General features: G+C 46.8%; 1 protein-coding gene across 1 annotated transcript in view; it reads right to left on the bottom strand.

Moving 5' to 3' along the window:
* Nucleotides 1-25,441, bottom strand: part of NOM1 (nucleolar protein with MIF4G domain 1) — a 789,380-nt gene that overhangs the window by 31,205 nt on the left and 732,734 nt on the right. The window contains exon 10 of the mRNA XM_069647968.1: nucleotides 9,199-9,308. Within this exon, the coding sequence (XP_069504069.1) occupies nucleotides 9,199-9,308 (110 nt within the window). The remainder of the gene's footprint in view (nucleotides 1-9,198; nucleotides 9,309-25,441) is intronic.

Below are 25,441 nucleotides of genomic sequence, written 5' to 3'. Positions count from 1 at the left end.
CCTGAAGCTCTCCCTAAACAGGCGGGGGAAAAAAACGCTTTGCCTTTAAGTGAAATTATTTCCCTGCACTCAATGATGGTGGCAAGTGCTTGGCTACATCTGCAGCTGCAGCTTCACCCAGCACATCAAAGGACTCACTCTGTGGTTCAGCTGAAACAATGCTTTTCAGTTAATGACTTTGTGAACAGAGAGTGCAGCACAGGAGGAGGATTGAGGAATTGGCCCCTGGCAAGACATTCTCATGCTGGGGAAACAATGTTTCTATTTCCCTCCAGGCGTAGTGAAACGCATTGTTGTAAAAGCATAACCTGTGCGTTTTCAGTCTTTAAAACACATGCTGAAAATATCAAACAGCCCAGCACAGACGGGAGGGTGAATGGAGAAAGACAAGAAACTAAGATGGCAGGCAGGCCAAATATAGATTTGGGGCAGCCCACTATGCCCAGAGCAGCTCTGTTAGCACTCAATGACAACAACCAATCAATCCTTATGCAATGTCAGACTATACCCATATATAGTCACCCAACAAATGTCTGCTATTACAGCTTCTCAATGAGTATACTGCCATTGACATAGCGTTCTTAGGTTGCTTGCTTGTTTCAGATCTCCCTTCTACTTAGCACCGGCATGCACATACCCTATCGGTATAACATTAAAAGGGGAAATTGATAGGATGGTTGTGGTGGTTTCAGGCCATCGGACATTGGCAGTCATAAATAACCAACAACCATATATGATCATGCTCTAGCTGGCTGTGCTTCACTTGGCTTGTGTTGTTGTGGTATGTATTAAGTAGTCACAATAGTTCCATTGTTGCACCTTTTTTATCCCTTAATGCCTCCACCTCTCAAAGTTTCTCTGTGTTTGCGTCAGATCTCATATAGTTACTTGTGTCAGATCTCTCATGGTTGCTTGCTTCAGATTTCCCTCCTGCTTAGCATTGGCATACACCTACCTATCTGTACATGATTACAATGAGAAATTGACATATTTGAGGTGGTTTCAGCCCATTTTATATTGCCAGTGAGAAATAACCAGTTCATTCTAGCTGGCTATGCTTCACAAGATGAGTTGTTGTGGTTGGCCTGTGATAAGTTATGTAGTCTGAGTGACTTAATAACATTTTTAATTTTTATAAAAAAACTTTTTGGTGTGTAGTTACAGAGTTTGATATTTGATTAAATATGCTGTTTTGAGGGGTATCTGACCAAAGGTACCGTAACACACAGGCAGAGTGATTCCTAAAGTCGAGAAACGAACATAGGTCTTGTATGGGGATGAATCTCTTGGCCTTTAAACACACCCCATAGTCTTTCATTGTGGCCTGTGATAAGTAACATGAATATACCTCTACATGTACGAGTTTTTCTGCAAAATAAAATACAGGATCATTTGTTCTGCATAGAATAATTTCGAAGAGCTGTAACTAACCAGGTTTCTATAAATGAACTAAACGCTAACTTCTGTAGAATCAATCAAAAATTAAAATGTTAGTCTTCCTGTCAGGCAAGGAAGTCATTTAGGGGTTACCAGGGGTCACAGCTTCGACCCCGGAGGTCTCTCTTGCTACCCCTAAAAAATATGTATATCTTGTTTTAATGGACGCTCCTGGGCTGTGGCCAACGCCATGTGGCTCTTTGTTTCTGTAGTGGTTGGCTTTCTTGTTCAGGCCTAAAAAAAACCAGGGTATTCCACAAGTGTAACACCTTGAGCAGTCACCCTAAATAAGAAAGAATGGGAATAACAAATAACTTATCTTTCTGGAATTCTATACAATAATTGCTAGACTCATTAAACGTTTATTTCAGGTATTTCTGGTAACCTTCAGGGAGTGCGTCACTGATTTAGTCTGTTCGTAAACACCCCAAATTCACGGGGGCGCTGTTGAGCGCGATACAAAATGGCTGCCTAGAGCGCGAGCTCCATTCCGACAAATATCCTTAATAAAAACGATCCTAACTTGGAGCACCCTGCAGATGATTTTGAAGAGTGGAGGCTGTAGCGGAACAATCCTGCATTCAGCGGCAGAAATCCGGAAGAAAAACGCTGTTGTAGGACGGAAATAGAGCGCACGCAACTGTTGGCGGTGAGAGTGGGAGACGCGGGCCGCCTCCCAGATCCACGCGGATATTGGAAGCAACCGCAGACGCTCTAGCCGGCAGACCATAGAGGTTCGGCGATCCAACACCAACAAGCAAGTGAATCGAAGGACGCTTCATACAAGCTGAGGCGGCCGACGTGTCGGTGGTGGGAAGGAGAACAGCGAAGGTACGGCAGGAACGGGAGAGGAGTGTGGACGGCACATTAACCCTGTGAGACGGTCAAGCGGCACGTACCGAAACCGCCATTAAGCCACGTGTTGTGAGTGCTGCGAGGAGGAGGTGGTGCTGAATAGACTGCTGGCCCTAGCCACGAGGACAAGCACTAATGCCTGATAAACCGACAAAAAGGAGCAGGGGCTAGGAAAAGGGGCCCAATGGACTCTTTTCATCAGCAGCCAAGGGATGGACTCGATGGCAGAAACATCCGCTGCCCCCAACGTCAGAACTGAAGTTGTAAGTGAGGTCGACAAGCTAACCACGATTGTACAAAATGGCTTCCTTGCGATAAATGTGAAACTGGATGACATTGTCTCAACTATTGGGTCATTGAAGGCCAGAGTGGATAAAGAAAGCTCCAGAATAACAGAAGCTGAAGGCAGAATTAGTAACAACGAGGACACTATCGCAAGTCATAACGCAATTAAAAAACAACTTTCTCAGAATATAGTCTAAATGCGAGGATTTTGAATCTCGTTCTAGAAGAAATAACATAAGAATGGTTGGGGTATCCGAAAAGTTCGGCAAAGGAGCAATGGAACAACAAGTAGAAGCTCTCCTACAGACCCTCTTCGGACCTTAAATTTTCTCAGAACACTTTCTGATAGAAAGGGCACATCGCACACTGGCTCCAACACCAACACCAGGGGCGCCGCCCCGCACGATCATAGCGCGCCTCCTAAATGACAGGGACAGAGATGCGATTATCAAAAAAGCTTGTGAGCAAGGTACACTACACTATGAGGAGAACCGTATCCACATATACTCAGATTTTTCGGCAGGCGTACAGGCCAACCGACGATCCTACGAACCAGTGAAAAGACTTTTACGAGCACGCCAGGTCCAGTATGCATTAATATTTCCTGCCAAAATGCGTATTCAGCACGGAGGAAGAGCACATTTCTTTGAGAATCCGGCGGCTGCAATGGCCTATATCGTGTCACATATACCTCTGCCCCCAGTAGGCCGAGGCTCGGGTCAAAATGGCGGACCTCACCCCGAGGCGGACTGATGATACTCTGATGCAAGAAGAACCAAAGCACATGCCTACCACAAAAAACGGAACAGGAATAAGACAAAACAAGCGGTGGTGCACCACAGGAAAATGTGGAAGTCGGACTGAGAGCTCGAACGGGCGGTCATACAGCGACAACATGGCAACCCCAGGAGATCTCCAACAGTTTGTAAGGTTAAATCATCCAGTTGGGGCGGATGATGGGGGTGGGGGTTGGGGGGGAAGGGGAGAAGACGGACCTTTTGTTGAACAGTTGAAAAGTTGCTTTGCTGAAGGTCGCACAGATAATTGCACTATGCATGTTGAACGGTATTTGGATAACACTGCAATGGTGAACAGATACCATGGCGGGTGGCACTGACAATGGCAAAGGGATGAAAATCAGACTGCTGTCATGGAACGTCAGGGGGCTGAACAATCCCTCCAAAACTAGGAAAATAGGAACTTACATTACCAGACACTCACCCCATATAGCCATGTTACAGGAAACACATACACAGGGCCCCAGCAACGCAAGTATACTGGCCGCATGGGGCAAGCAAAGATACCACACAGAATATTCCACTCAGGCACGAGGAGTCATGACCATACTACATCCATCACTGGGATTCCAGACCAAAGGACATAAAGAGGACCCCCTGGGGAGATATGTACTGGTTTGGGGAGAGGTTGCGGGGAAATCGATTGCATTGGTTAACACTTATGGCCCCAATATAGATGACCCGGACTTTTATCTCAATATACTGGAATTACTGATTACTCTTGATACTACTAGTATTATCTGGGGGGGGAGATTTCAATTTAATACTAGACACAAATCTAGACAGATCCTCCAGAGCCAAGCGGGTGCGGTCTAAAGCATCTATAGTCCTAGATCAGGTTATGTCACAGCTGATGCTACGAAATGCCTGGAGGGCACTGCATCCAGGTGCGAAGGAGTACACGTACTACTCGAGCATACATGACTCGGAATCTCGTATAGATTATTGGTGGGTATCGGAAGACATGCTGGGAGGGCTAGAAAGTTGTGAAATATACCCACGAACATTATCAGATCATTCCCCAGTATCCCTGGACTTAATGTTTGGGGATGTCCCAAACCGCAGAAGAGATGGAGAATGCCCATACATATACTCAAAGACCCTAATGTTACAGAGGCATTACATATAGAAATGGAAGAATTCTTTAACAACAATATGGGAACAGTGGATAAATATTCAACAGTATGGGAGGCTTTCAAGGTCTGGGTAAGAGGAACTCTGATCTCCAAATCCTCGGGGCTGCTTAAAGCGGTGAGACAGGAACTAACTGAAACGGAGACGCGACTTCGGCAATTAGAGAACTCTTATAGCGAGACCCGAAATAAGGATACTTTAGCTGAAATAAATCACCCCCTAAAGGAATTTAATGAGCTGGCCACAAGAGAACTGCAATACATAGCAGCCCCAGCATGGGCACGCAGATACGGGGAGGGGAACAAGGCGGGAAGAGCTCTGGCCAACATCATCAGGGCGGACCGCCAACACACTCCGATAACATGCATTGAAAGCACGGAGAGTGAATTGGTGACCGGGGGTAGATCCATTATTCTTGAATTCCTGAAATTTTACCAGAAACTGTATTCAAATACAGATGAGAAAACTGTACCTGAAATACAAGCATACTTGAATGACCTGGAATTCCCGACCCTCCCACCAGACACAAAACTGGCTCTTGATAGCCCAATCACAGAGGAAGAAATCATAGAAGCCATAAAAGCATTGCATTCAGGAAAGGCCCCGGGATCTGATGAGTTGGAACTATGCAAAGAATTTGAAAAGGAACTTGCCCCAATTTTGTTAAAAGTATGGGAGGAAGCGCTGAGAAGCTGTAATAACAGTACTACCGAAGCCCCGCCGTCCCCCACAGGATATGTCATCATACAGGCCACTATCACTCATTAACGTCGACGCTAACATTTTCGCTAAAGTCCTGGCAAATAGACTATTACCAAACATGCCGTCTCTGATTCATCCGGATCAGAACGGATTTATCCCTACAAGATCCACTGCGTTCAATTTGCGCAGTATGTTTGCAATAATGGCGCAGATCGACCCAGAGGCTCAAGCTGTAGCGGTGTCACTGGACGCCAAGAAAGCATTTGATTCGGTGTCCTGGGTGTACCTCTTTGAAGTATTAGGAAGATTTGAAATGGGCCCCAATTTCATTAGCTATGTTAAATTATTGTACAGAAAAACCGGGGCGAGGGTCCTTACAAACACTGTGGTCTCTGAGTTCTTTGCATTGGGCAGAGGTACCAGGCAGGGTTGCCCATTCTCACCAATATTATTTGCACTGACTATTGAACCAATGGCCATAATGATTAGGCTAAAACACGGGGATAAAGGAATAAGAATGTCCGGCCCGCCCCAATCGATCTCGTTATATGCAGATGATACTTTACTGTACCTTAGGAACCCTGAGACTAACCTGATTCCTGTAATGCAAGATATAAATGAATTTGCTAAATACTCGGGATATAAAATAAATAACGAAAAATCCGAAATACTACCGCTGACACCTCAAACCACATGCCCGGGATCCACTGGAAACCTTAAGTGGGCAACCGGACACATTCGATATTTAGGCGTGCTGGTGTCTCGAGACAAAAAAACACTCTTTGCAGACAACTATGAAGCAATAATGCAGACTTTGAAGGCAAAATTCCAAACGTGGGCCAAGCTACCCATATCCCTGAATGGCAGGGTTGCGATCCTTAAAATGGTCGTACTCCCCAAGTTACTTTATTTATTTACTAATATACCAATCTGGCCAGGCAAAACCTTTTTTGAGAAAATAAGAACAATGGTGGTCTCCTTTGTGTGGGACAGGTAAACCCCTAAAATGAAATGGGGAAAAAGCACAAGCGCAGTTCGCGAAACACTGGTATGACCCCGAGGATAGATCGCCCCATATATGGCTTGAGAAGTTTGCGGCACATCCGATAGACCTCCGTTCTATAATATTTTATTCTCAAGACAAAGATCATTGTCCCTTTGACCCAGTTGGGACCACTGTACGCGCATGGAAGGCATTATATAAAAAACTGAAGATAGATACCCCATACGACCCAGATGTACCCCTTTGGAAATACCCCGGTATACCACCCACATTGAATAAGACAATACAAAGACACTGGGACCCAGACAGGGAAATCCAAATGCGAGACATGTTCCCGAATGGCAGATTTGTAACGCCCGAGGAACTCAGGGAGGCAATAGGGGGGGGACCAACCAAAACACTTGAATATCATAGGATGAAATCTGCATTCAGTGCACGCTGGCCACTCTTTCCGGACGAGCCACCATCCCATCCTTGTATACAAGCCGCCACATCTGGTACGGGCTGGGAGTCTCTAAACTTTATGCACTGGTACAACTACACACCCCCACCACAATTCAGGTAAAAGCCAAATGGGAAGAAGACCTGAACTTAAATATCCCGGATGAAAAATGGGTGAAATATTGTATGCTTACCAAAGCAGTATCCATGAACGCGGGGCTAAGACTTATTCAGTTCAAAATCCTAAATAGGTTACACTACACTCCTGCAAAGATGGCCAAGTTCTCAACGACTCACTCTGGGGACTGCCCTAAATGCAAAGATATTGGGAATGCCCCGCTGTTGCTGCATTCTGGAGAGAAGTGTAGGAGATGCTTGAAGACATTACACAAATCCTTGCGGACATGCATCCATCAAAATATTTGTTCGGAGACATAGGAAAACAAGGTGAGAAGATCAGACGGCTGTTCAATGTTGCATGTGTTGTAGCCAAAAGGTGCATACTGAGATGTTGGACAAGTACCTCTCCGCCAAAAACTGAACATTCTATTCGAGATCTGGCCTACGTAAACGAATGTGAGGAACAATATACCATGACTGTGACAATGAGATGTCGCCCCAAGGACATATGGGCCACGTTTAGAATGTACTTATGTGAAATGGCCTCTGATGAGGAAATGTCTGTGTAAATTGTTTTGTGATACCTGAGCTATGTCTTTAACAACTGTTGAATTGTATGTACCGACATATGCAGGTGCAATGAGTTTAATCTGTGTTGACCTTGAGTAATAAAAAGAGTTTAAAAAATAAATAAACACCCCAAATTCACAATGCGGACAAAAAGCATTTAGAGTAGAATTACCATCCGTATCGGACTATGTATTTTTCTTTTTGCAAGTTGCAGCTATAGCATGTTTTTTCTGCCGTCGTCTCTGTTATAATCATTACAAGACATTCCATCTCGACGCCCTCGGTCACTTGACAACATCCTTGTGCCTAAAAGCCTGTGTACAGTGTAGAAATGTTTGACTATAGCACATAAAGTGGCCATTGATTTCATAGTGCCACAATAAATGCTTTGTTGTAATGTGTCTATCTTGCCTATCTCCCTGGCATGCTGTTCAGGATGTTTGTTTGCATATATGAGGTAACGAGTGCCCAGAGTACGGGATGCCATGAGTGCTCTGCTTTTCCTGCGCTACTCTAAATTCTTTAATACACAGTTATGAACCCTCCCAATTGTATGTATTTTGCCAACCTCTGAAGTCTGAAAATTAGATCCACGCAGCCTTGACATGTGGCCAACTTTACACCAGACCTGCAGATGTACTGGCCTGCTGTTAAATCTGTTACCAGTTTAATGGTATCCACTACAGAGTGTAATTTGCTTTCTGACTTTGAGAACATTCAGATATGTAATTGTTTATTTCACTATAGCCAGTAAAATAGCTCAGGGGGGTGAGCGCTTGCTGCAGCGATGCGTGTGTGATCTGCAGGTTGCAGGTTTGAATACCGGCAAGGCCAACTCAGCCTTTAATCTTTTAGAGGCCGATAAATGAGTACCAACACAGGTTGGGTGATATTGTATGTATATTTGTTCTATAAAATGCGCTTAAGTGTAAGTGCTAAATAATAACAAATCATTGCCATTTGGCCTTGGACGTCTGCTTGCAATCACAGCAATTTGGTAATATGGGCCTATACACAATGATATTAACGATATATATAGTGATCCATTCTTGTATGAAATGTTTATGGCGCCTATACACTTGTGTATAGACGCCATACAAATGTCCAATAACAAAATAATTATAGTGATATGGTCACCATATTTTTCGGAGTGCACTTCGGAACAATGCCATGTGATGCCACTTTGTTTTGCCATGGGGTGAAGGGTTGTGTTACATGGCTTCCCGTGATGTCACTTCGGGTTGGGTCCAAATGACATCACTTACTGTGATGTCACTTACGCTACCCCTGGCATTTTGGTGAAAGGTCAATGCTGGCAGGTTTAGGGTCTGCGACATGGCAGTTTCACACACATCTCTGCGTGAGGGGCATTAGCCACCTGAGTTATCTTTATGGGTTACCGTGGCTATGCCATTCTTACATTGCGCTTTACCTCTTTCACCACATGTCTGGAGTGGTTGCTATTGTTGCAGCACCCACCTGCTCTTCTTTAGCGCCTAGATGTCTCTGGGTTATGTGTGCGTTACAAATGTCAAATAAATAAAATATTACATCCATCTTTCTATTGCAGCGCCCCAGCCCTTCGGGCCAGTGGATGTTGACCTAAATTAGGACTTGTATCAAGAACGAATGAACGCAGGCGAACGAACACCCGCAGACACGCACCGCCCCCAACTATTCATAGACTTAAAGCAAACTGTGAAAGAGACATTTCTATTTAGGACCTATAGAAAGGGGAACATAAAGTGTGCATATATTCTGAAGAGGATAGAGCTGTGGAATTTAGTGACCGCAAAACAAACTGCAAGAGCACTGTAAACTACTGCAAACACCACTTTATCATCAATGACTTGCCTGCCAAATATGAGAGAAAGATCCTCAGCTTCCGTTTCCATTAAAAGTTTATAAAGAACTTGCCGCAAAAAGGAGACCTTTGTTTTATTCAGCTCACTGAACTCGATTACCTAGGCAGAGAAGGAAAAAGAGCTATTTTAAAAAGATTTGGTAATTTTACTGCAGCTGTTTTATTATTTTTTTTTACAAGAGAAAATCTTAAAATCATCCAATTTAATAAATGTCAAAGAAATATGCCCCTGGACAAGTACAATTTAGCCGCCTTGCAATATACAGATTATACTACATCATTTTACAATACACCATTATCTATAAATTCCCTCTCTGCTTTTAACCATAAATTAGGGTTTCACGGCTTTCCTGCAAACGTTCAATTACTCTCATCTGAGTTATGGATCCCGCCCAGCCCGCACAAAAGAAAAAGGGCTCCCAACACCTGCGATGATAGATAGAACTGCGAAAAACATTACTTCAATATACAATACTCAGAGGTAATTTAAAAAGTAGTAAAATCGGAAAACTGCCCAATTAGGTGAAATATAAAATTAATGCCAGGTGAACCAGTGTCAACACTTATTAAAGTCATTGTTGGATGTTAAAGTGGCAGTGCTGGCTACATTTTGCAATCTTTTAAACTGTATGGAAGAGAAATCTGAATCAAGTTACGGCTTTTTGACATTGCTGCCTTTTAAAAGGAAGTGGCACGCAATTTAAATCGCTCCTGCCAGGGTGGGACTGGGGCCTAAAATTGACTCGGGCACCAATGGAAAAGTGGCCCACAGTCGCAAATTGCAATTCGTTCCTTTTGTGATAGATGGTTTGAGTAGCGGCCAAGAGGGAATTTATTGGTAAACTGTTGAAAATGGGGCATTTTGAAGAATATTTATTCAATACAACTGGTCAAAACTACTCGCTGCACAGTGCAGAAACACATCAGCCCACTTTGGCCCAGAAACTGGCCCACTTTGACCCAAAAAAAGAGGCCCACACTAGTACGTTTGCCCGGTATTTCGGGCATTGCACTGTAGGCCTGCCCACTGCCCCAAAATGAATAAGTAGGGCGCTGCAACTAAATTCCTACTGAGACACATTCTAACACTAGCTCAAGATACAATGTGAACGTGCAGGAAACGCCAAGGAAGAAGATCTTTGAGGAGGATATCAAATCTATTGATTAGGGAAATTGTAAGTTACGTTTCCACTCCATCACTTCAGGCAATCTATTGGGCAAATTGTTCCACCTTGCCAGCACATACATGGTTAGCTATTCATTGTATGCGCTTAGACGGTGTATAATAATGATTAAACAAAGTGGCTCAAGAACTGCTGCCTTGTAAAAGGTCCTCCTTGGTGACACATATGAGGGGTGTGGGGCAGCAGGAGTTCAAGCCAGCATAGCCAGAGGAGAAGGATCATATGAGCTGTGGCCTGAAACATCTGGAGGGCCACAAGTTGAGCACCCATGGGACACTGCAAGCAGCCTGCTGACATCAGAACTCTTCCTCTAAGAACATCTTAAATTGAAGATCTTTATGATGAAACAATACAAGTGCTAGGATTTTGTTTCACAATGTTTAATGGGGCCAACCTGATATTTAAGCAACACCTATCCTGCCAATTTCTTCCACTAAAAAGCGCACTTGTGTACTGAGAAATCTGCAAAGGAAGGAATTTCAGCAAAGACACATGAACAGGAAAAAGCTAAAGGCAATCATGTTGACTTGTGTAAAAGTCCAGAAGTAAAACATTGTAGATTACCTTTTCAAACATACAAATGAAAATTCTAGTTCACTTTCCTTTCTCCAAAAACGTAGGATGTTTTTGTCACTAATTCAATTGTGGATATGTTCTTGACTCGACCTTCTGTAACCATAAACCTTGTGTATACAGACCTGAACTGATTTGTTCTTTAGGCCACTGGGTTCTTAGAGGTTAAGTCAATTAAGTACAATGCTGACTGGACAGGAAAGTGCGTCCAGTCCGCTCGTCTTGCACCAAATGGAAAATGTCCTCTGCAACAATCTTCACAAACAACTGGGAAAGGACCATGATTAAGGTTCAATTGAACAAAAGTCTCAACCAGAGCAATGAAATGGTCATAATGAACAATGCTTGGATGGAGAGCAGCAGAGGCAGACAGGAGGGCCTATCTAAGACATGTATAGCAGTGCCAAGAGTCATATGCCACACGGTATACAGTCTTTATAATGAAAAATAAATAACAAAATAACAAAAATATATGTTGGTGTGGGGTAAAGGGTTAAATCTTGTGGATGGGGTGGGTTTTTAGCATAGGGAAACAGGAGTTTTGGGGGAAGACCCCTCCGCCCCCCACCCCTCAAATAAGACATATAACCATGCCACAGTGGAAATGGGTGTCGGCAGGATCATGGCCAAGCCTCACATTCTGGGTAGTTTGTTCACAACTTTGTAAATAATGTGAAAAGGAGTAACCACAAAGCACTTCACTCAACCAATCCCGCCGACCCAATGGTCGGCGGGATTGGTTGAGTGAAGTGCTTTGTGGTTACTCCTTTTCACATTATTTACAAAGTTGTGAACAAACAATGAACTTTCCAGAAAGCATTGAATTTAGCACAAGATGAAATGTTTTAAGACTCTAAAAAAGATCGCACAAATCTCTAAAAAGCACGCACAAATCTTTAGGTCTTTCTACGAAGACTGCTTCATTAACAGACTCACATTTTGAGCCCAGTGTGGATGCTTTGGCCATAGGGGCAGCATCACAAGAACTATTTATAAAAGGAACAGCTGTGTCCTCCCATACTACATTGCTTGTAGGGGCCAAATTATTCTTAAAGATTGCTGTATGCACAAAAAAAGAAAGCTTTATGCTTGGAGGGTGAACCCTGGAAGCTTCCCTCAAGTGTGAAATGGATACTTTTTAAATTTTTTTTACACAATACCTTCTTCATGCAGCAGGCTAGGCTCTGTGACAAAGGCCAATATCGGAAGCTAGGTGATGGGTGTGGGGAGATCCTAAAGGCCGGGGACTGCCACCCGTTCTGTGAGTCAGGCTGTTATCACAATATAGACAACCCAACAGAATGGCAGATCATGCAAGTTTGTAGGGCTACTATCTCGGTTGTTTGCGGAATAGTTACCATCAGGAAAGCTGGTTCATTGAAAGACACGTCGGAATGTCTTGCTCACCTGTTTGTGGGCCCCACACGCATACGATTGCAGGTCCCGCGTGTATCAGAAACCCCTAGTCGAATAAGTTACTTTCTTATCTGGTAACGTTCTTTCGATGGGATGGTCCGACGACGTATTCCATATCTATGACAGGTAATGTCCACAGCTGTGCTGCTTCGGAAAATTTTTGGCGTCTGCGTCCTGCGTCGATAACGTCGATGCGCCGTCCCCGAGGACCTCCTCCGACGGCACCCGATGTGATAAGTAGGACGCACGACGCCCATAGCCTCAGTTATAGTTTTTTCCCAGAACGTGTTCCACCAGTTTTCTGCCAGTCAGACACACAAGGCCTTGCTGAATGCAAGCTGCAATCGCAACAAAAATTCTGCAGCGGGGAAAGCAGGGAGGGAGCGATATGGAATACGTCGTCGAAAGAACGTTACCAGGTAAGAAAGTAACTTGTTCTTCGAGGGGATTGGGTCCTCCGACGTATTCCATATCTATGACAGACTCCCAAAGCAGTACCAAGCAAGGAGCTGGGAAAGAATTTAGAATACAAATTTAGCATGCCCAATCAAATTGCGGAATAGAGAACTGCCTTGCCAAAGGCCAGATCTTGCCCTCTGATGGAATCGAGGGAATGGTGACGTACAAAAGTATGTACTGAAGCCCAGGTGGCTGCATCACAGATGTGACGAATAGGAACTCCCCTCTGCAGGGCAGTAGACGCAGCCACTCCTCTGGTAGAATGGGCCCGCAAGCCAGCCAGAGGGTCCTTACCCGCCAAGCGGTAACACTCGGAGATAGCTAAAATAATCCAACGAGACAAAGTCTGTTTCGTCACAGCTTGTCCCAAACGCTTTCCAACGTAACCAATGAAAAGTTCATCGTCCACTCTGACCCGGGACATGCGCGGGATATAAAAGCTCAACGTTCTCCTAGGATCAAGCCTATGGAGCCTCTCCTCTTCCTTAACAGGATGTGGAGGAGGATAGAACGCCGGAAGAACAACCTTCTGGCTCAAATGAAATTCCAAAACCACCTTCGGAAGAAAAGAAGGACGAACTCTAAGGACAACCCTGTCCTTGTGAAACACAGTGAAGGGTGACTTAACTGAAAGTGCCTGTAACTCACTCACTCGGAAGTAACCGCAACTAAAAACACAGTTTTCAGAGTTAACAGCCTCAAAGGGCAAGAATGTAAAGGCTCAAACGGAGCACCCATAAGAAACTTAAGAACAAGGTTCAAATCCCAACCTGGCACCAAAAAAGGTGACGGAGGGAACACATTAGTGAGCCCTTTCAAAAACTGCGAAATTAAAGGAATCTTAAAATATGAACACTCTTCAGACGAGCGCTTAAATATGGACAGCGCCGCCAGGTAACCTTTAATGGCCCCCACTTGCAAGCCCCTGTGGGCCAAAGAAAGCAAAAAAGACAAAACCATGGGAATGTCTCATTCAAAAGGATCCACAATCTGAACTCTGCACCAGTCGCAGAACTTTCTCCAACGGCAACGGTACAGAGACTTTGTTGCCGGCCGCCTGGCCGAGAGCAACACCTCCATCAAGTCTTCAGGGAGGTCCCAAACCTTATACCTCAACCTTTCAGAAGCCAAGCGTGAAGATTGAGGGATCTGACCTCTGGATGGAGAACCTGACCCCCCCTCCCGTGAGAGCAGATCGTCTCGCTAGGGAAGACGACGTGGAGGGCAGATGGACAAGTCTAGAAGGTCCGGGTACCACGTCCTCCGGGCCCACGCCGGAGCAATGAGGATCATCCGGGAACCGAACCTCCGTAACCTCCGCAACACTTGCGGGATGACGGGGACTGGAGGAACCGCGTACAGCAGTGGGAATGACCACTCCACCACAAATGCGTCTCCTAAGGCTCCTTTTGGAGGAAATTCTGCGAGCAAAACCTTTCGCACTTCCAGTTGACACTGGAGGCGAAGAGATCCACTTGAGGGGTCCCCCAAAGGGCGAAGATCTCCAGGAGAATCTCCTGAGCCAGCTCCCACTCGTGAGAGATCGTGCTCTGCCTGCTCAGAGCGTCCGCCGTCTCGTTGTCGTCTCCGGCCAGATGAACTGCCGAGATCGAAACTTCCTGCTGGATGGCCCAGAACTCGAGCTGCATCGCCTACCTGCACAGCGGAAGTGACCCTGCCCCCTCCTTTTTGTTGAGGTAGTGCATGGCCAGTGTGTTGTCCGTCAGAATCAGGACACGCTTCCCGCGCACAGTCGGCAGAAAAGCCTTCAGGGCAAGCCTGACGGCCCTCAGCTCCAACAGATTGATATGGAGTCTGAACTCCGACGGAGACCAACGGCCGCTGACTGTCAGCTCGTTGGCATGAGCTCCCCATCCCGTGAGGGATTCGTCCGTCACGATCGTCACCTCCGGCCAGGGCAGTCAAAATGGGGCACCCTTCATCAGATTGCCCTCGACGGCCCACCACAGTAGGTCCCGGGCTACCGAGGGCGGCATCTGAACAGGGTCCGACAGCCTGCTGGAGGACTGAGATCACTGGAGCTTGAGTGCCCACTGCAAAGATCTCATCCGCAGACGAGCCTCTGACACTAGAAGAATGCAGGATGCCATGAGGCCGAGCAGTCTCAAGAACTCGGACGCTGAGAGAGTCTGGGCAAACTGAAACTTGTGCACCATCTGCTGAATGTGAAGAGCCCTCACCTGAGGAGGAAAACACTGCCCCAGGGATGTGTCGAGCACTGCTCCGATGTACTGGAGCCGCTGCGTTGGTGTCAAATGGGACTTCTTTAAATTGAGGGAGAAGCCCAGCCTGTGAAGGGAGTGGCAGGTGACGGACAGATGATCCAGGACTTGCTCGGGAGAGCTCCCCCTGATCAACCAATCGTCCAGGTAGGGGTAGACGTGAATCCCCCTTTCCTGAGATGCGCTGCCACCACCACCATGAGCTTCGTGAAAACCCTCGGGCGGAGGTCAATCCGAACGGCAGGACCCGAAACTGAAAGTGCGAGTCGCCAACCGTGAACCTCAGGTACTTCTTGTGCTTGGGATGGATCGGCACATGGAAGTAAGCATCCTTGAGGTTGAGAGACACCAACCAGTCCTGAAGTTGAAGGGCCTGGAGGACTTGAGAAAGAGTCACCATCTTAAACTTGTCCTTCCTGAGGAGTTTGTTCAAACCACGCAAGTCCATGATGGGTCTCAATCCCCCGTCTTTCTTTGAAATCAAAAAATAAGGGGAATACCATCCCTTGTCCCTCTCCGCTACAGGCACCAGTTCTATGGCGCCTTTCTCCAGCAGGGCTTGAATTTCCTGCGCAAGGAGCGAATCCGGACTCTTCAAAGAGAGGTTCCCTGGTGGATTGTCGTGAGGCCTCTGCCGAAAAGGAAGACAGTAGCCGTGGGTTATGATCTCCAGAACCCACACATCCGAAGTAATGGCTTGCCACTCTACAAGATGCTGCGCCAGCCTTCCCCCAACCGGCGAACCATGGGACCTGGCCTCATGACTGAGTGGTAGCCGCTGCGGCGTTGCCTGAGGGCAAAGAGGCAACTGCCCGAGCGGCCTTGGCACCTCGAGTACCTTTGTTTCCACCTCTGGCACTCTTACGATGGCCTCTTTGACTGCTAGCTCCTCTCGCTTTACTGAAGGACGAGTAATAGTGAAAGGAACCTCCCCTCCATTGCTGTCCCCTAGGACGAAAAGGCGGAGGTTGGCGAACTGCAGCGCCCAACGACTTCGCTGCAGCTTTGGAGGTCTGCAACCTCTCAAGGCTCACGTCAGCCTTGCTGCCAAAAAGGTGTTCACCGTCAAAGGGCATGTTGAGGCGGGACTGCACATCAGGAGCGAACCCAGACTTCCTCAACCACGCAAACCTGTGCATTACGGTGCTCGCCGCCATGGACCGGCTGACACAATCCGCCAAGTCCAAACCCAACTGAACGGCCTCACACATGGCATCCTTGCCATCCTGAACCATAGCAAGGAAACCATCCTGTTTGTCCCCTTCGGGAATATGATCAGCCGCTAATGCAACACAGTTTCACAGTGTGTGTGTGAAACGAGACAAGGCACATATGGAGTTGGCTGCCTGAAGCGCCATACCCCCAGAAGAAAACACTTTCTTCGCCCAGCCGTCAAAATGTTTGTCGTCCCTATCCGGAGGCCGTAGCCGCCTGCACCACCAAACTCTCCGGGGTGGGGTGCCTAGACAAGTAGCAGGGGTCGTTACTGGCTGGACGGTATTTTCGCGACAAAGACTTGCCCACTGCCGGGAGACTCTCCGGAGCAGTCCAAGCTGCCACCACCCTTCTCTGCAAAGCCATATGAAAAGGCAAAACCGGGTCAGTGGGTGGACCGAGACCAAGGATGTCCGTGAGATCATCCTGAAGGAACTCCCCTGGGGGAGCTGACCAACCCAAGTACTCGGTAACCCGAGACATAAGGCGCCGATATGACGAATCGGCATGAGTGCCAGGCTCCGGCCGACAAAACTCCACCTCCGGAGAGGTGTCCAGTCCACTGGCATCATGCAGACTGCCTCAGGTCATCAAACTGACTATGGCCCGAGATAAGGTCATCCGGAACCGTAACCGGAGCCTTCATCACCCTCTGAAATGTACTCCAGGCGGGGAAAGTAAGACCTCTGCGGACCAAAGCAGTGCCGGACCTTAGCCATAGCCTTTTTAGGGACAAACCCCGTGCCACGGGGCCCCTCCGACACCACCGCCTCGAAAGACGTTGAGGGCGCCGAGCGAGTCGGCATCGACAGAAAAGTCACTGAGGGCGCCGAGCGAGACAGAAAAGGCGTCGACGTCAGCTGCAACGCCTTCGGCATCTGCGGCGTCGACACAGTCCTCGAAGCCGGAGCTCCGAGCGTGTCTCTCGACAACCTTGGCACCGACGGCGTCGACGACCCCCTCGAAGACGGAACCTCGAGAGAAATCGTCGACGTCTTCTTCGAAGACGGCACAGGATCACGTGGTCTCGAGCGAGTCGAGGACCGGAACCTGGAACGGGCATGGCGAGAATGGCTACCCTTGTCCGAGCGGGACCTCTCCCGCGAGCTGTGCCGACCACCCAAGCCCGAAGGCGTACGGGCGGTGTCTCTCGATCGGTGCCGACCGACCCCACTCGGAGGCGCAGACCGACCGGTGCCCTGCGATTCCAGAATCGCTAGCATCTGCTTCCCGAAGGAAGCCCATTCCTCCGGTGTCGCTTGCATGGAGGGATAAGCGACCCGCCGATGGGCGGAGTCCTCGGAAGAGGACGGGGAAGGCAACCTATGCCGGCGCTTCCTGGAATGCCTAGAAGAGGTGGAGGAGTGGCGAGACCGACTCCTGGAAGGAGACCCACCGGACTTCCGACGACGACGCAGAGATTCACCCCTCGAGTCATCGGTCGAAAGCCCAGCTGTGGACATTACCTGTCATAGATATGGAATACGTCGGAGGACCCAATCCCCTCGAAGTACATATTCATAAAAGGAATGAGAAACTAGTAATGGAAGTCAGCAACGACAGCCACAGACCTCAATTTGAATCCAAAATGTGAGATGAAGTTGAATTACCTTAGGCTAGCAGAGCCGCAATGCGGCCTGCCAGACAATTCGTAAAACATGCTGGGACTGACATAGTACCAAGCTCCCCATCACAATAAGCGCTTACACGTTGAGTGCACCAGAGCGAGAGCGAGAGCGAGAGGACGGATGGGAGAGAGGCGGAGAGCGCAGAGCAGAGAGGGAGAGAGAGAGTGGGATAGAGAGGGTAGAGGGGGGGAGTGGGGAGAGGGGAAGGAATGGGGAGGGCAGAGAGAGATCGAGAATATAGTGTGCGGCGAAGCAGTGAGGAGAGCAGAGGTTGGGGGAGAAGTAACACTAGAAGTGAAGGAGGGAGAAGCAAGAGTCGTAGTGAAAGAGAGAATTAACAGTGAAGGTGAAGGTGGCAGAAGTGAAAGCAGAGGGCAAGGAGGGAGAGTTAAGACCGTAGGAGAGAGCAGTGTAGCGCGTTGCAGAATGATGAGGGGTTAATGAGGAGAGGAGAGAGGAGGTGAAGGGCAGTGAGTTTGAAGTGGTGAGCAAGAGGAGAAGAAAGGCCCCAAAACAGAGGTCAGGAAGAAAGAGGGGCGGGTGAGACCTAAGCTTGTGGACAAACTCTTCAGTATGTGGAAGAGAAAACTCAGGAAGGCTACTGGGAGCCTGAAAGTGGGGATCAAGTCTGTAAACCCCAGAATCAGCCGATATTTAATAGCCTGAAGCATGACCCAAGTACAGATGACCATAGGCACACCAAGGGAGGTGGATGCAAGGTATATAAAAGGAGACAACAGTAATCAAGACATCCAAATAACTTTAATGCAAGACAAAAAAAGACTCGACCAAAGACCAAGAAGGACGTGTGGAGGACTTTAAACCCCAAAGCCCTGAGTGGCCTTGATGATGCAGAGGCGTTAAGGGAGAGTGTGAAGGACTGAGACCCACTGTTCTAAGAGGAGCCTAACAAACCTGCACTTTATTTTGAGAATCCCACCCATTGAGCTCAGGGAAACCGAATCTCTTACTTTTCAATTTTCTTTGACCAGGAGTCTTTCGGAAATCAGCACAGAGTTCAACAGAACAGATGGTAACCAATCATACAAGCCTCACCTCAAGCATACTTGTAAGAAATGCAATCTGTTCTGCTGTTCCAACTAATCACTTGTATCTATTCCTGAATTAGCAGATTTGCCTATAGGACTAAAAATGTGCTTAAGCTCAGCCAAGTATGTTAAATTAAACGTTTAAGATCACAAAGAAAAATCCTTGCCTCAACAAAATTTTGGTTAGAATGGTAAGCTTCATGAGTTACAAAATGAGGAACCAGTCCTGTCCCTTCAGACACCAGGGAGCCCTCCCTCACTAGACAGAGCATAGACAGAGCGTAACCAAATACGACAAGCCATGTTCACTGCAACTCTTCTAAACACGGTCTCCGAGTCTTTCCTCCATTGCAAGTGTTTTCGGACTGAGCCTGCGGACCAAGCAGGGATTCAGAAAGCTCAATGGAATAACTCTTGTATTCAGAGTGTAACGCTAGTTCCTCCGGCAAGGAGAATTCCACAGTGAACTGTGGGGGAAGAAGCACATACTGGCACACTCAGTTCTGCAATGAAGGAACCATGAAGCTTCACTGCACTGCTCCTCAGGCATGTCAGATACTTAGGTGATCACTAGAGGAATTGCAAAGACATCTCTATGGTGAGGACCAGATGCTAGTTCATCCATGCTAGTTCATCCACACCAAGACAGGAACGCAAGGAGCAGCACCACAGAAAAGGAGGTGAAGTGGTTCCAAAATCGAATGCTCTGGCAGCACGGTGCAAAGGGGACAATGGGACTACGGACCAAACTCAACAGGCCAGAACACTCAACAGGTGCACAGAAAACATAATGCAGTGATAACCAGTTTATTCCTGAAACTGCTGCATGTACGAAAAGTGAATTCCAAAGACCACGGCAAATTGAGAATGCATTTGATCAGTGAAAACCTGCATGTTGGGAAACTTTGTTCAATGCCATAACAAACTAAGTATTTGATCATTTAACTACTTTATTATTGAAACATTAAAGCCTGGGAAACTGGGTGGTAATACCAACAACAAACAATTTCAATTGCGTGGGAAGCTGGGTTTCAAAAGCCTACAGTGAACTGAGAGAACAACGGAAGACGGATAAATCACAGATCGCTAAAACCAGTCCCAAGCCCTTTCAGAAAGATTAAAATACCAACTGGACAATGTGATGACACACCGAAAACCAAAACACTTCCTTATCCACATCTGGCTTAATGAAATGACGCGTAACAAACTCCTGAGTATGTCACATGAATACACTATCATCTGGTCTGTCATATAAAACACATGTATTGGTCTGGTCCCGAGAAGCGCTAAAGAAGCAGTAGTGGGTAAGACAGGGTGTGGTGATGTACCTTAAAAGAGTTAGAACAGTAACATCCATTTCCGAAGCGGCGAGGATTCATGGCCTAGAATGGTAGGTGACTCTTTACACCTCAAGGATCCTATAATCTACATAGCCGCTGAGCATATTAGAGAAGTCGCATTAAGTACACAGAGAGCAGAAACAACCCCTCCCAGGGAACTGGCCCTTTATTCAATTAACTTGTCAAAGCTATCAACCTGCTCTTTTTCCTGGTTACTGGACTGAGCACAGGTCTTCACTTCAGTGGAGTTAAGACAATAAGAATACATGGATTACCACTGAAAAAGATGTAAGAATAAAATGCGGAATAAGGAATTTACTTAAAGTGACTCGTGCTACTAGAGTAAAGCACTGGAAAAATGGAAGTACGCGTGCAGAAATGGCTCAATCCATAAGCATGTTCTGCCACCGTGCACAAGCAACCAGCCACCATAAAGATGCGCCAGCAAATGCCTCAACAAGCAAGAATGTGAGGAGGGTAGCTGGGCTGTCAGTGGTGAGTACGACATTGGCCTACCAGGACCAGAGTGACTAGAGAGTAGTTTACATGCTCAGTCACTCTGCTGATTTTTTTTCTTTCTTTTTTTACGAAAAGAAAACTTCCTCGTTTCTTCATTGCTTCATAACAACTTACCAGCTAAGTAATACAAATGAGAAACAAGCCTGTTGATGGTTAGGGACAGGGCTAGGGAAAGGAAAAGAGAAGGGGAAAGAAAAAGAATGGCAGAAATGTGTTGGAGGGCCACAAATAGGGTTTGCATTAGTAATATGCAAAGTGTTATGGCTAGAGTTAGAGGACTAATACACAAGGAAAAGTATGAATTTGTAAGGGAGAGGTAAGCACAGAGAAAAGAGTTGGATATCTGGCGCCCCTTCCAATATAAAAAATAAGAAAATAGTTCAACAAACATTCCATCAAAAAGTGAAATTTTTTTAAAAATGTGTCAGTATTTCCTCAAAATTACACAGACCCATTAACTTTTACTTATTTGTGTTATTATATGTGTGTAGTTCTATTAAGCGCAGATCAGGCAGGCGCTTGTGGAATACAGATGAATTGGTAATTTACCGCGAAGCAGTAAACCATCTGTTATCCCTGAAAGGGGCGCACAGTGTCAAATGGGTCACACATTTGACACACACACTGAGTGTGTTGGGAATAAGTGACCTGAGAAACTACCCTAGATCCTGCCCCGGTGTAAGGTCAACGAACCTGAAGGAGGTGATAAAACAAGAATAAGAGAGAGGTTAAGCTGCAATGTTAAAGTTAGGCCCAGATTACCTATCTCAGTGGTCACTAGACGATCGGTATACCTATCTTGACTACATATCGCCCCCTTTTGAACAATCGCTATATGGGATTCTGCAGACTGCTTCCTTCACCAGAGGGTAGCATGAAAACACTTCTTCATTGTGTCCCATGTGTAAATCAGCAGACAAAATGCTAACTCGCTACTTACTGGCATGTCCCTGTACAATCAATCTGAGACACTGTTATTTGAAGCCAGTATTAAACTAAATGAGGATTCGTTGCACAGGCCATTAAGCTACTGAGAATCTTTACAACCACAAGTTATTTTTGCAACTGCTAGATATACTCAGAGTGTGGTTGCACAGATCAAAGGTTTTAAAGGCCTTAGGAGCAGGAGTTCAGCTTTTTCAGCCTCATAACACTGACACTGGTGCTGCGAGTTTTCTCTCCCCACCATTATCTATGCAACCGACCATCAGTGGTGTTTTATGAACTATGGCCCATTGTCAATGAGGTTTTACTCTGCGAGTCTATTTACTTCGCTGGTATCCTTGCATTTAATTATAGCTGCCATTTCATGAATGAAGACTTATTTGATAATGTTCCATTTTTTTTATTACATTTTTAGTCACTCGTACATCTATGAATTTTACCAAGATAATTGTAGTGTGTTTTATTGCTGTATAACTTTAAGGTTTTCTACAACCGAATAAAAGTCTGTTCGATTGATTGCATCCGATAGCTGTACAAAGAAAGACAATTTGCTGAAAAAGTAATCAGTGATTATGATAAAAAACATATTTACAAATTAAATATGCGGTATAACCAAAACACTAAATTGATCAATTGAAAGCATTAGAAACCGCTAAGAAAATTATACGATTCAAAAGGTAGTGTAGGAAGAAAGGTGAGAGAGAGTGGTTAGATATGGTAGGAATTCTATGTCAAGACACGTCGGTTCCTATTACGCTTTAATTCTTTAAATACCACTTGGGCGGCGTACAATCACAAGTTTAATCATCAAAGCACTTCTATTTCTATGAAGAGACAGTCTTTCCATGAAATTGACTACCATGACCTCAGCTGTCATGTCCTCCAATCAGCGCTCTCTCTTCTTCCTGATCTTCCTCTTTCTTCGCTGCACCTTTGACAATAGAATACAGTGATTTTTGTGTTTAGAGAAAGTTATAGTGCGCTTAGAGCATACGCTGCATGGCTCGTTGTGTGCTATGCATCACAGCAGCGCTGCGATTTACTTGCAGGGCGAAGCTGCAAAGACCTTGCTTGGGGCGGGAGGACGAGGGCCGCCGGGACCGTTTTACATATTTTTGGGCGCCCGTCGAGTTCCCTCCACGAATGAGGGTGCGGAGTGTTCGCCTCCTCCCATTCTACCGGCAACAGCTTCAGCGAGACCCATAGTATTACTGAGAAAAAAAGTGCCAACGCCACCTGCTGTCAAGTTATGTGTATATATTTATATACACATAGCGAAGCACTGATAGAGACGTTGGCGTCACCTGTTGAGTACAGGATGACACCACACTTGCACAACAAGGTAAGTTCCTAAAACTGTCAAATAGCTGGTGAAAGTGGGCAGCAGTACTCTGCTGGGGTCACAGCGTGCCCTTTGGAGAGATTGAGAAGTAGCGGACATGGCATTTGCAGGCGAATCATCTTCAGACCCCAAGTCAGCTGGAGAGTGTCCTTCCAATGTGTGCTGGTTACCTGATGAGCAGAATTTGCTGCAACATGTGCTTTGGGAGGGCTGGCGCCACTTTCCTGCAAAGCAGTCCTTTCTAAGTGACTGGTTGTCTTTTTCCCAGGGCCCCAGGGCTTTTCGCCCCACGCACACAGAGAACGGCATGTTGTCGAAAGATCGTGCTGCCAAGCGCAGAGTCCACAAGGCGATTCAAGCCATTACACCACCCCTCGCGGCTCACTTCCCAAACGCCAGCATAAAAACTCCCACTACTCCAAGCATCTGCTGCAGTCCAGATGTTGCGCTCACCGCGAGAACGTACCCTCGAGTCCAGAAGAAGATCAACAGGGCGATGAGACCAGCAATACAATACGGGTGATGAAGAGTCAGTGGTGTCAGTCAGCTCAGACAGCACGCAGCAGCGCAAGAGACCACTTAAACGCAAGAGGAACAAGAGCTCCGCCGGGCAGTCAGAGGGTGAATTTGATCCCGATATCCTGGTCCACCCTTTGTCATCCGAGTGGAAGACCCCAGCCAAGGTAGCGATGTATCTCAGCAAGCGCCACTTACCAAAGAAGCATGCAATTAGCTGAAGGCAGAGTGCCCCAGGCTCCTCCCGCCTGACAAAGCAGCTTACAGCCCAGTGATCAACGCAAAGATGCTGACATTCATGGCGAAGTATGGCAAAGACATCCGCAAGGGTATAAATCGATCATGGTCCACCTGTCAAGACAAGCTGCTGTACATAACAGGTCCATTAGCAATGATCAAGGAGATGGCGGAGGAAGCCAAGGAGACAGCCGCCCCCATCGCGCCGGCAGAGTGGGCCCAGTGAGGGGCATGCCTGGTAGGCAATGCGAACAGCACCATTGCGGTAGAGCGGCACAGATCCATACTCGTCAAGATCAACCAGAAGCTGGGAGAATTGACGTCTTCTGAAGCAGTCACTACTGCAAAGGGCTGCCTGTTCGGAGAAGCATTTATCAAGGACATGACTAAGTTTGTCCACACCTATGCAGTCCCGGATAAAGCACAAGCTTTCCTTAAGAGAGTTTTTGGACAAGCCGGCAAAAGCATTGGCTGCTCTGCCAACTGAAGAAGCAGACATGGGCCTCCCTACAGAAGATCCTGGCAGCAGCAAGACTCAAGGAGACCCAACGCGAGGCAAGGGACGATGCTGGAGTGGTGCCGGTGGCGCCGCAGCCCCCAGAGTAGGTGAGCGCACACCCCTTTAGAGTGCAATATTACCAAAAATTGGCAGCAGATTAGCCACGCATTTAGATTGGTGGCGCAAGGTTACTGGGGATGCCTTGATATTGTCTCAGGAGCCGAGCCAGCGCGTACCGCCCCTGCCCTTAATTTTCGTGGACCAAGATCAAGGGCTTCAAGGCGAGGAGGTAGTCAAGCTTCTAAAAAAGGGGCCATCTGTCAGGTTGCAGATGGAACAGAAGGGTTCCTAAGCAACCGCTTCCTGGTGAAAAGGAAGGACAAGGTCAGGCCAGTTACAAATCTCAGGGAACTCACTAAGTTCTTAACTTACAGACATTTCAAGATGGAAGGGATACATCTGCTATGGGACATCCTGCGAGAGGGGGATTGGTTGGCACATATAGATCTGAGGGACGCCTATCTAGCTGTTCCCATTTTTGAAGCTCACGGTCGCTACCTGCAGTTCGACTAGGGAGGACAGAGGTGGCAGTTCATGGTCCTGCCATTTGGCTTATCTTCGGCTATTTGGTGCTTCACCAAGGTCTTGAAGCCAGTGCTGCTGTTTCTTCGGTAGCAAGGAGTGAGACTGATCATTTACTTGGATGATATCTGCCAGATGGCGCAAGACGCTGTAACAAAGAAGCACGACACCAAAGAAGCTTGTAAGAGCTTTATATAAGGCCCCCGGAGGTGAGGACCGCCAGTGCAGAAATGACTGAGTACGTTCTCGGGTGAGAGCGTAGGAGCGCGCGGGCATTCCAATGGAACACGAGTACATTGAGAGTGTCTATAACATCATAGCATCTCCTTACCTATGGGAAAGAAAGGGACGGAAGGAAGGGGGGGAGAGGAACACAAGAAAGGAGAGAGAGAGAGCTAAAGGGTAAATATGGAACATTTATGTGGCAACTGCTGGTTAATAGTAGATGTAGTCGCTGTTGAAATTTTCGGATGATCTTCCGATTTC

Source organism: Ambystoma mexicanum, chromosome 2q, assembly GCF_040938575.1.
Source record: "Ambystoma mexicanum isolate Mex_15411 chromosome 2q, UKY_AmexF1_1, whole genome shotgun sequence".
NCBI lineage: Eukaryota > Metazoa > Chordata > Amphibia > Caudata > Ambystomatidae > Ambystoma > Ambystoma mexicanum.
Note: the sequence above shows the minus strand (reverse complement) of the source record. Positions and strands in the feature narration are given on the sequence as shown.